This window comes from Macaca mulatta, chromosome 12 (assembly GCF_049350105.2).
Source record: "Macaca mulatta isolate MMU2019108-1 chromosome 12, T2T-MMU8v2.0, whole genome shotgun sequence".
In the NCBI taxonomy this organism is placed as follows: domain Eukaryota; kingdom Metazoa; phylum Chordata; class Mammalia; order Primates; family Cercopithecidae; genus Macaca; species Macaca mulatta.
In genome coordinates this window covers 100,726,174-100,738,926 of record NC_133417.1, presented here as the reverse complement: position 1 = coordinate 100,738,926, position 12,753 = coordinate 100,726,174, and the positions used below count along the sequence as shown (strand labels likewise).

Below are 12,753 nucleotides of genomic sequence, written 5' to 3'. Positions count from 1 at the left end.
TGATTTGCATATGAGTTTTCTTACTAAATTTCATTTTCTTATTATATTTCATTTTTATGGGGTGAGGGTCTGTCAACAGCGCAAGCCCAGGCAGTGTGTGTATCTCATCAAACTCCGGTCACATTTGCAGTTGGAAGCTCATAAATGTTCTGCAATGCTTCCTGATTCGATTTGGTTTTTTCACAAGGGCTTTGTCACTGACACGTGTTCTCCTAAATTCACTGCCTTAAGTTCCAGTTCTACCAAATAACAAGCCTTATAATTTCCAGCATCTAATTCAATAAATTTCCCCTCTCTAATCACTACTACTTACCCTAGTGCTACTGTTTCTACTTGAAAGGATTGCTCAAAGTGGAATCACTAGAATGTTGGATCTATGCACTTTAGATTTTAGTAGGTAACTGTAAGGAGGACATAGAAAGCACAAAAATGATGAAAACATTCTCAAGAGATTACTATATTTTAGTATAAAAAATATATTTTTTGAAATATATATATATTTTGAGACAGAGTCTTGCCCTATTGCCCAGGCTGGAGTGCAATGGCATGATCTCGGCTCACTGCAACCTCCGCCTCCAAGGTTCAAGCGATTCTTATTTCTCAGCCTCCTGAGTAGCTGGGGTTACAGGTGCGTGCCACCACATCCAGCTAATTTTTGTATTTTTAGTAGAGATGGGGTTTCACCATGTTGGCCAGGCTGTTATCAAACTCCTGACCTCAAGTGATCCACCTGCCTCGGCCTCCCAAAGTGCTGGGATTACAAGTATGAGCCACCGCGCCTGGCCTAGCATAAAATATTTTAAAATATTGCTATATTAAAATATTATAAACTTTGTAGAAGTAAAAGATAAATAAAAATGGATAAAGTATTTAAAATTTTGTCTGAAAGACTGATTCAATCTTTACAAAGAGCTTTTGAATAAGAAAAAGAAGATAATCATTCAAATTAGAAAAACATAAAAGATCAGAGTGAATAATTTATAAAATAAAGAATACAAACGGTGAATAAGAATTTTGAAAGTGCCAATGTCAAAATCAGAATTAAAAATAATTATATTGTTTTATTGTCAGTTTTTTTCCTAAATGATAATACTCTGTTTTCTTGAGAGTAGTGAAAAATAGAATTTTCTCTACTGCTGGTGGGTGTGTAAATATTTATGCTCAGGATAAAATAAATTGCAATGTGAAAAATCAACACCATTGCATTAATGTTAAAAATTCTATATACTAAAGAACATAATAAAATACTTTTTAAAACTAAGTAGAAAAATTATTTCCACAAATTTGAAAAGTAAGTCAGTTTATAAAAGAGTATATACAAAGAAGTACTATTAAAACTTTAATAGGGCAGGATGCAGTGGTTCATGCCTGTAATCCCAGCACTTTGGGAGGCTGAGACAGTGGATTGCCTGAGCCCAGGAGTTCGAGGCCAGCCTGGGCAACATGGTGAAACCCCACCATTACATAAAGTACAAAAATTAGCCGGGCATGGTGGCATATGCCTGAAGTCTCAGCTATTTGAGAGGCTGAGGTAGGAGGATCTCTTTAACCCTGGAAGTGGAGACAGTGAGCCCTGATCATACCGCTGCACTCCAACCTGGGTGATAGAGCAAGACTCTGACTCAAAAAACAAAAAACTAACAACAACAACAAAAACCTACAATACTTTAATAGGAAAAATAGATAGGAGGCTAGTTTAAAAAGAACAACAAATGTATTAAACATATGAAATAATTGTGGACCTCACTGTTACTCTAGAAATGCAAATTAAAATAATATTATTGACCTACCATATTAGCAAAGATTTAAAGACTGGCTGCTACAAATGCTTCAGCTTTTTGGAAAAGCAGACTGGTAACGTTTATAAATTGCTTTTTATAAGCTTCTTTCTTTGGAAAGAAAATAGTAATTTCCTTTTCAGGAATCTAGACTGAAGAATCATTAGAAATTTTAAGAAATGTGTATTTAATGAACAAAATTCAGCACATTAAAAAATTAGAAGCAACAAAAGTGTTTAATATTAGAAAACAGCTATTGAAATAGTATTTTCAAAGAATGTTTTATGAAATTGTAAAAGAAATCATGTAAGAATTTGTGAAAAAAAGTATACAGTTTGGCCGGGCTCTGTGGCTCATGCCTGTGATCTCAGCACTTTAGGAGGCCAAGGTGGGCAGATCAGGAGGTCAGGAAATCGAGACCATCTTGGCTAACACAGTGAAATTCTGTCTCTACTAAAAATGTAAAAAATTAGCCGGGCATGGTGGCGGGCTCCTGTAGTCCCAGCTACTCAGGAGGCTGTAGCAGGAGAATCGCTTGAACCCAGGAGGTGGAGGTTGCAGTGAGCCGAGATCATGCCATTGCACTCCAACCTGGGCAAAAAGAGTGAAACTCCATCTCAAAAAGAAAAAAAGTGTACAATTATATATATATTATATGATTCAAATTGTCAAATATATATGGATATTGAAAGGTGGTGAAGTAACATTGCTGATCTCTGAGTTTTATATATATTATATGTGTGTATATATATATATATTTGTTTTGTTTTGTTTTGTTTTCAGACAGGGTCTTGCTCTGTCATCCAGGCTGGAGAGTAGTGGCACGATTATCGTTCACTGCAGCTTCGATCCTCCTACCTCAGCCCTATCCCTAGTTGGGACTATAGGCATGTGCTACCATACCCGGTTAATTTTTTTTTTTTTTTTTTTGGTAGGGACAGGGTCTCCCCATGTTGCCCAGACTGTTCTCAAACTACTGGGCTCAAGTGATTCTCCCGCCTTGGCCTCTCGAAGTGCTGGGATTACAAGTGTGAGCCACCATGCCCAGCCCTCTGAATTATACTGTATCTGCTTTGCATGTTACTGAGCTGTACAAAGTTTTCACAGATGACATTATGATCTAATTCATTTGTATCTGGCACACAGTGTTGAAATAATTTTGGTTGAATAGACAATAAATTCACAAGTTAATAGAGGAGTTCCATTGTCAGCATTGACTGGATGGAAATAAAAAGCCAGAAAAGAAGTGAACGGCCCTGGGAAACATGGAAACAATTAGCAGGGAAGCATACTAAGGGAAGTTGTGTTAATGCGAACTTTTTGTAAGATGTTTGATTTAATAATAGGAAAAAACAAGAAACACGATTCTGTATAACATGCTACTGATAACTGGTTGACCAACACGCGCTCTCTATTTTAGGAACTGCCGTATGAGGCTCTCCGGTACATGACCGGCGAATGCAATTATGGAGGCAGAGTGACTGATGACTGGGACCGGCGCACGCTGCGCAGCATTCTAAACAAATTCTTCAATCCCGAATTAGTTGAAAATTCAGACTATAAATTCGACTCAAGTGGCATCTATTTTGTTCCTCCTTCTGGTGATGTAAGTATGCCCTTCAAAAAAACTAAAAGCAGTAAGACATGAAATTATTTTGGTAGTGATGATATTTTTCAAATGGTGATTTTGCTGCAGGCCTTGCTTTTTGTTACCCTTGTCTGTGCTTTCTTCAGTCATATGGGATAAAACAAAGCTCATGCTATAGGTGGAGTTAGTACTGTATAGGTACAGTACTAACTGTACCTGTTCACTGTAATGTAAGAAGTATCAGAAATGTGTCTCACGCTTTTTCAGTGACCTGAAGTTCTGCCATCATAAGCAGTTCTTGGGCTAAAAAGACATTGTCCCAAATTAAAATGAAAATACATAAGAGATAGTATTAGCAAAATATTATTAGCAGTAATAGTTAATTTTTATAATTATTTGGAAGTTAGTTGCAAGTAATTATCTCACTAAAGCATCAAATTAACATTGGTATTATTATTTTATCCCTTTTACAAATGAGAAAGCAGGTTCATTACAGTAGAATAATTTGCCCAAGGCCACACAGGTAAGAAGGTGGCAGCGAGTCACAGAACCACCTGCAGCACAAGACCAAGATTCCCTTCTGCTCTTCTCCAGTCCTGTCCACTGCGTTTGATGATCACAGTGGATTTCTAGAGATTGCTAGGACAATCAAGTTGGTTCTCATTTTATTCCCAGAAGTCAAAGGGCATGTATTGAAAGTTAAACACAAGCAACAGGAACACATACTGTAACCCCCCAACCCTAACCTCATGTTCCACTAGGATTAATGCTCGCCAAGGGCAGATGTAGGTATAGATAAAGGGAAAAATCACTCCCAAAGCCTAGGTCACTGATTGGGTACAGCAAGTCAGCATGGGAGCTGGGGTAACAGGATCTCCCATGATGAATTGCCAAATGAGAAAACAGCAAGATGAAGTAAGGTGTTTGTAAAGTGACACAAATCGTAAAGCCATCCATGACCAAACCCCCTTTGCCATGTGTGTGTGTGGATGTTTGTATATGATTATATGAGCATCAAGGAAGGTATGAAATTTTAATAGAAGTCCGTTTAAATGTAAAATATGTGTGTATGCATAAAAAGAAGTATAATGATAACGGTGATGATCTCAGAATAATAGAATTTTAAATAATTTTTACTTTTTTGAATTGAGTGGATTTTTTATAGTAAGAGTAAGCAGAATAATCAGAGTAAATCAGAAAGAAATATTTTTATTGTGATAAGTTAAGAATAGTCATCAGCAAAATGTGACACAAAGACTTCTCTGTAGGTAATTTCTAAATGAAGTTACCAGGATTCCCCTCCCCCATTAAAAACCCATTCCAATTGAATGGTACTTTTTCTCTGTAAATATGTTCTTTTTTTTTTTTCCTTTATTATTATTATTTTTTTCTTGAGATGGAGTTTCGCTCTTCTTGCCCAGGCTGGAGTGTAATGGCGCAATCTTGGCTCACCACAACCTCTGTCTCCCGGGTTCAAGTGATTCTCCTGTCTCAGCCTCCTGAGTAGTTGGGATCACAGGCGTGTGCCACCATGCCTGGCTAATTTTGTATTTTTAGTAGAGACGGGGTTTCTGCATGTTGGTTAGGCTGGTCTCAAACTCTAGACCTCAGATAATCCACCCACCTTGGCCTCCCAAAGTGCTGAGATTATAGGCGTGAGCCATCGCACCTGGCTGCTCATATTTTTTTTTTAAACTTTGGCCCAGGCTGAAAGAAAGTGAAAGCACTCAATGTCCAGTGTCACAGGCCTATCCAGTCAATAACTTGAGTATTGAAAACTGCCTCTTTTCTGCGAAAAGTTCTAGAATGTAATTGATTTCTAACCTCCTGACTTCTTGTTATTCATCTCTGCAGCACAAAAGCTACATCGAATACACAAAGACTCTGCCACTGACCCCAGCACCAGAAATCTTTGGGATGAATGCCAATGCAGATATCACTAAGGATCAGTCAGAAACTCAACTGCTATTTGATAACATTCTTCTTACACAGGTGTGTGATCTGTATAGGAGCTAGCTTCTGAGGCCTGGGAAGGATGCTTCCCAGGCACATGTGCCAACACTGAACAGCCTTCCTTACACAATTCTGTTCAAGTGGAGAAACATTTAAAGGAAAAGACAAAAATACATAACTTAAATAAGGATTTGAACACTAAGTACATGAAATTGTGAGTTTTTTTTTTTTTCATCAATCTTTTTTTGGGAACCAAAACATGTTCTTTAAGTATCATTCTGCTTCTAGGAGTTTCATTTTGCCTTTCTTGCCCTACCTAAATACATCATACATTATGTCCTTTTTAAATGTATTTAAAGAGGAAGAAGAATTTCAAAGATACTTGGGAAGCAGTTTGATGAGAGAATTCATCTAAAATTTTACCTATTTTATTTTCCAGTCCCCTAGTATTTCAACAGTTGTTCTAGAACATTTAACCTGATTTACATGGACACAGTTTCATTCACACTAATATTTTATCAGATTTAAATTAGTATAACATTTAAAATATGGTTGCAATAGTAAGTACAAAATGAATTTAAAAGGGTAGGAGAAGAATTTGTAGGTGCAGCTCTCCTGGAGAGTGCAAGCGTATTGGGGTGTGGGAAAGCAATCTGCAAAGACACCAAAATTTAGCTGCCATGAACACAGGTCAGTACATTTTAAGGAAAAACATTTGCTAATCTTGCTTGTCTATTAAGAGAGAGATTGGGTTTATCACAATTCAGAGGTAGAGATACCAGAACTGCAGAGCTTGGAGGGCGAGTTAATGAGGACAAGACTTTTTGTATTTAACTAATTTATCTTGGAAGAAATAAAAGAGGAAGCTATCTTGTATTGTTATTCCTTTAAAAAATATGCTCCGTTGTTAATTTAATTTGTTTTTGAAAGGAAATTAGTCCAAATGGCAAGAGTACCCATAATGATTCAATAAAATTTTGATGAATTAAGGAAGAATAATCAGTCATGCAAGTTATCCTATTAGCTGAATTGTAACTAATCTTTTTTTATGGCATCTCAGAGTAAAAATGACAACAGTTAATACTTTTGTATAGTGCTTACTCTGTGCTAGTGCTGTTCTAAGTGCTATTATGTATAACAATGCAATGCTAATGACAATCTTATGAAGTAGGGTCTAACTATGACTATTCCCATTTTACAGTGAGAAAAGTGAGGCACAGAAAGATTAAGTAGTTTGCCCAAAGTCAGCTAGGATGATTTCAAATCAGGACTCAAAACCAAGCAGTCTGGCTCCTACCAGTTTGGCTTCGGAATCTTGTGTTCTAAACCACTATGCCATATTCTCTTTCCAGATTCTGAAAGTGGGATGAGAACTAGAAGGCAGATAGCCAGAGATTCTTAAAAAGCTAAAAATTAGAAGGATAATGTGGTGTGCTATTACAAACGGAAGAGTCCATGCAACTCCTATCTCTGGTCTACCCTACTATGACATTTTCTAATAAGGGAAAAGGAACAAAGACTGTTTTTACATCCATTTTAGATATTGATAGCACTAAAATCAGTTATTGCCTGGGCATAAAAGTATATGTGCAAACATGAATGAGTAGCTCTTTAGGAGCATTAGATTGCATGTAATACACAACAGTCTGACAGCAGGACATTTACAGTGTCCTTTGGCTTTACTTAAACTTGATGAGGAGTGCCACATTACAGCATACGTAAAACAGTGGGGTCATTCCAACAGAAAATGACTCCGAACCAAACAAATACGTTTAAATACACAAGGGGTATCTTTTCAGCATATAATTAAACATTATATGTTTAATCCTCAAACTCAGGTTGGCAAATACAGTTACAGTAGTGGGTAAGCAGTGGTTCAGTGATTCTAGATTGGGTTTATCACAGTTCAGAGGTAAAGAGACCAGAACTGCAGAGCCTGGAGAGCGAGTTAATGATGACAAGACTTTTTGTATTTAACTAATTTATCTTGGAAGAAATAAAAGAGGAAGCTATCAGAGTGAAGAAGTTTGCTTGTGCAGAGCTCCTTTGTTTGTGGTTAATGGCCACACACTATTTAGAATAGGAAAATTGTTTCAACTGAGAATATTATAAAACTAGATAACAGTCTAGGATCTCTGAAAAGGTTAAACTTTCTGATGTCTCTGAAAATGAATTCCACTTATCTTTCAGAGGAAAATAACCCTTAGAAGATTCCAAATGTTATTTGTGATAACTCTAAAGAAAGATGGTAAAGAGGAAAAAGCTAAGATAAATAATTATAAATAAATAGGACCCAATTGCTCTTAATTCTCAGTATCAGTTGGATATTACTTTCAAAAACCTATTACCCAATCATGTGATCTTTGTGTGTGAGAAATAGGGAAAGGGAATGTTTGTGTTACTAAATCATTTTTTTAAGAACTATAGACCTGGATTTGGCTTTTTTGCAGAGGCACAGCTCTTGTTAGAATATGGGAATATTTTAATGAGTTTTTACTGCCTTTTATGCACACCAAAATACTACTGGAAATCAGCATATGATTCTTTAAATATAATGGAATTAGATATTTCATTAGTTTTAGCCAAATACTCACTTTTTGTTTTCTATGATTTTTTTTTATATTTTGTTGTAAACCTGGTACTATGGAATCATAATAAAGGATTATTATATGAGAATCTCTTTTTTTTTAATAGCACATAATTAAAACGTACCAACATGTAATTATTTTGTTGTGTAACTGTATAGGATATTATGGTGCTGTGTGGTAAGTAGTGTTAAAAGTCACAGTAGAGGCCGGGTGCGGTGGCTCACACCTATAATCCCAGCACTTTGGGAGGCCGAGGCAGGCAGATCACCTGAGGCCAGGAGTTTGAGACCAGCCTGGCCAACATGGTGAAACCCTATCTCTACTAAAAATACAAAAATTAGCCAGGTGTGGTAGCTGGCGCCTATAATCCCAGCTATTTGGGAGACCGAAGCAGGAGAAGTGCTTTAACCCGGGAGGCAGAGGTTGCAGTGAACGGGAATCGTGCCACTGCACTCCAGCCTGGGCAACAGAGTGAGACTCCATCTCAAAAAAAAAAAAAAAAAAAAAGTCAGAGTAGAAACTTAGGTAAAAATAATTAATATTAAAAAAAGAAAATAGTTAATATTTTCAGAATCAATTTTGAGTATACTAATATTTATAGTATAGAAACCAGGAAACAAAATCTAAAAAAAAAAGACTAAACACAATTTCCTTGGACTGGTAAAACATGAGATATATTTATTTATATTCTAATAGTACTTGTTTTCTCTCAACACACACCCCATATTCATTTGTCCTGAGGATTTAATTTTTTTTTCAGAAAATATGGATTTATTTACACAATGCCACCATAAATATAAAAAACAAAAATGGAACTGAAATTCTCCTTCCTTGCTTCCAACGTGAATCACTAAAGTCTGTCTTTCCTCCATAACTCTTCCAGCTGCTTGGAGGAGATGAGCTTATTTTCTTTGTTCTCCTGGTTCAAGGGGAAAACTGTATCTCTGCTTTTGGCAACCAGTAGACACCAGAGTTATTAGCAAATATATTTTGTGGCCTGCTTTCTCAAAGCAAGATGAGATTTCCCCCATCTGGGTTTTAATGCCCACCATCGCTTGGCCACTCCACCAATGCAATGCTTTTTCTTCCACTATCTGCAGCATCTGCAACTCCCCCTGTACCCAGGCAGCCAAGCGTACAGCTTATTTGCTTTCTGCAGATCCTCGTTTGCCTCTGAACACATTACATGCCCTTCTTCCTCCTCTCTAATAAGAGTTTTCCCTTGAAAATCCATCCCCCTGCCTGTTATCATCACTTTAATAAATTTTGTGTGGAGAGGGATCATGGATAAAATAGAGAGCAATGTTCTTTCTTATAAAGATTTACCTTAGGATTTTTCATATTCTGCTATTCTTAGACCTTTATGAGGATTTTTGAGTTATAGTTTGGATTCTTCATAGTCTCGTTCAGCAGGTGCTGGTGCAAAATCATCAGATGAAGTAGTGAATGAGGTTGCTAGTGACATCTTGGGCAAACTTCCAAACAACTTCGATGTCGAGGCTGCCATGAGGAGATACCCAACAACTTATACTCAGAGCATGAATACTGTACTTGTCCAAGAGATGGGACGGTTCAATAGGTTACTGAAGACCATAAGAGATTCATGCATAAATATTCAAAAAGCAATCAAGGTAAGGTGAAAAACACCCAAAAAACCCATTAAATTATATATAGCATTCATTTATTTAGCAAATATTTGTTTAGCACAAATACTGTGTAAGCACTATTTTGGGTTCTGGGGATAGATAAGGTTAGAAAATAATTCTTGCCCTTGAGGAGCTTATAGACTTCTGAGAGTGAGAGTTAATAAACAGGGAAACAGGTATAGAGGATGTTAGATAGGGATAGGACCCTGGATTGGATATATGCTAAGGAGACACAATGTGGTAAGGAATGAGCCCTTGCCCTCATAAAGCACATTTTTTCATTTATTATTATTATTTTTTTAGAGATGGGGTCTCACCCAGGCTGGAGTATAGTGATGTGATTACTGCTCACTGCAGCCTTGAACCCCTGGGCTCAAGAATTCATTTGCCTAACCTTCCTGAGTAGCTGGGACTAGAGGTGTGAGCCACCAAACCTGGCTAATTTATTTTATTTATTTTATTTTATTTTATTTTATTTTATTTATTTTATTTTATTTTATTTTTTTTAGAGAGATAGGGTCTTGCCATCCTGCTCAGGCTGGTTTTGAACTCCTGGGCTCAAGTGATACTCCTGCCTTGGCCTCCCAAAGTGCAGGGATTATAGGTGTGAGCCACCAACTCCTGGCCCAAGCTCAAATTTTAGTGAGGGAGGCAAACTGAAAAATAAACTGGCCAAGTGTGGTGGCTCATGCCTGTAATCCTAGTACTTTGGGAGGGCACAGTGGGAGGATTGCTTGAGCTCAGGAGTTTGAGAACTTCCTTGGCAACACAGCAAGACCTTGTCTCTTCTGAAAAACAAACAAACAAAAAAATGCTGGGCATGGTGGTACATGCTACTCAGGAGGCTGAGACAGGAGGATCACTGGAGCCTGGGAGGTTAAGGCTGCAGTAGGCTACGATCCTACCCAGCCGAGGCAACAGAGTGAGACCCTGTGTCAAAATAAAAGTAAACAAATACATATAAATTTTGGTAAGTGATAAGTTTTATGGAGAAAAATTAAACAAGATTAGGAAGTAGAGAATGATAGGTGAGAAGTTCTCTTAGGTTGGGTCAAGTCCCTCTGAGGAATGACTCTTGGAGAGAGACCTAAATTATGTTAAGGGGCAATCCATGGAACGTTTCAGGGAAGAGCATTTCAGGCAAAGGGTATAACACAAGTGTAAAGTCAAGAGAAAACAAGCTGGGCTTGGTCCAGGAACACAAGTAGGAGGTCTGATTGGCTAGAGTAGAGTGAGCATGAGACAGACACTACTACTAGAGAGAAGACACCAGAGGCTGGATTGTGATGGTGTTAGCCATAGTTAGGATCTGAAATTTTGTTTTATTTTAAAGTATAAATATAAAGAGAAGCCTTCAGAGGGTTTTAAGCATTGAAGTGAAATGACCCATTTTGCATTTTTAAAAATTTGCTCTAATCACTGCTGAAAGGATTATAGCAGTACAGACAGAGACCAATGATACGACTGAGAAATCCAGCTGATCTGGTCTCTTGTAGTAGCATTGGAGGCAGAGGGAGGTGGCTGCTTATGAGTTATTACTGAAAGAAGAGTCTACTAGGCTGGCTGAAAATTAATGTGGGTGTGAGCAAGAGAGTAGTCAATGATAACTCCTAAATGTTTGGCCTAAGCAAGTGCAAAGTCTGGGCAAGGAACAGATTTGATGTAAAAAATCAAGAAGTATATTTTGGTCATATTAATTTTGAAATGCCTGGTAGACTCAATGGGAAGGTCGAGTTGTTAGATACCTGATTTAGAGTTCAAGACGGAAGTCAAGTCTGGAGATAAATTTCAGAGTCTGCATCACGTTGATTATATTTGAAAATAAAATGTATAAATTATCTCAAATATTTTGGTAGTACTGATGAGCATTTTTCGGTGGCAAGCAAGTCTATGCAAACCTATCCACAAAGGCCGAGAAACTGAGAGGGCAAAGAAAGAAGCTGAACAAATCCAGTTTCTCAGAAAGGAACATTTAATAGTGACTTACGAACAGAAGTCATAATGTTCAGGCAGCCGTGAGAGGGGATGGTGGGTCCTTACAGCTTTACCCCCTAGACCCAGGGCCGATGCATCATGGGGAAGGAATGTGTAGGACAATTGAAGATGATCCCTCAGGGAAAGCAATAATGCTATGTGAATCTGCCCAGTGGCACAGTTTAATGTCAAGGTTGTTTTGACCTAAGGGTAGGATTTATGGTAACAGTGGATAAAGTAGAAATCTTAAAGGCATTCTCAACACAGGGGTTAATGAGATGCCAACATGGCAGATTGGCATCCAAGATGGAGTTGCTTTATTCTCCACAAGCATAGATTACTTTGAAGCATCAATTTCTTTCCCGCAACTCATATGAACTACTTATAATGCCCTTTCTCATGCTGTTCTTTCATCTTTCTCTTCATATTTCACTAATTTGAGGAAGAAAATGTTTCAAATTTGAAAAACCTAACTTGACATGGTATCTGTGGCCAATGTAGCAATGTAAGTCCTTATATTAAACTCATTTCTTTTTCCAATATCTCAGTGAAATGACACAATCTAACTGGGACAATTTTATATCACATTCTCTAGTATAATGCTAAAACCAGGTGTATTTTTAATGACAATATCTAATACATAAGACAAAATCTATTTCTTACAGTTACACAAAAGTAAATTATGACAATAAATTCAGCAAACATGTTGAACCTATATATTTGTAAAAGATCAAAGTTCTACTAAAACTTAAAAGTTCAATATTATAAAAATGTCAAAGAATTGCAATTATAGAAGGATTCAATTTTAGTTGACCCAGGATTACAGCAAATATTTAAATACTTAACAGTATTCGCTGCTGGCAGGTCAGTCATCAGGAATTCTCATCTGTGTTATTGGAAATGTAAATTGTTGAACCTCTTTGAAGTACAACTTGGTAATACCAGTAGAAATGTTAAATCTTCTTTATCCTAAATATATATATGTTTATATGTGCACATATATGCAAAGCTATAAGCACAGGAATGGTCAGCACTGCATTGTTTCAATAAGTGATTAACCTTAAATATTATCCAGTGGTTATATGAAATGCCCATCAATTAAGAGTGAGATAGTTTTATAGTTGCCGATGTGGAAAGATGCCAAGACATATTGATAAATGAAAAAAGGTGTATAACTTTATGTATTGTTTGACTCAATTTGTGAGTTCTTAAAAATATGCATATTC

General features: G+C 37.0%; 1 protein-coding gene across 1 annotated transcript in view; it reads left to right on the top strand.

Annotated features, from left to right (window-relative positions):
* The window catches only part of DNAH7 (dynein axonemal heavy chain 7), a 340,765-nt gene that overhangs the window by 302,736 nt on the left and 25,276 nt on the right, over window positions 1–12,753 (top strand). The window contains exons 59-61 of the mRNA XM_015131765.3: window positions 3,199–3,384; window positions 5,221–5,358; window positions 9,308–9,538. Coding sequence (XP_014987251.2) covers window positions 3,199–3,384; window positions 5,221–5,358; window positions 9,308–9,538 — 555 coding nt within the window. The remainder of the gene's footprint in view (window positions 1–3,198; window positions 3,385–5,220; window positions 5,359–9,307; window positions 9,539–12,753) is intronic.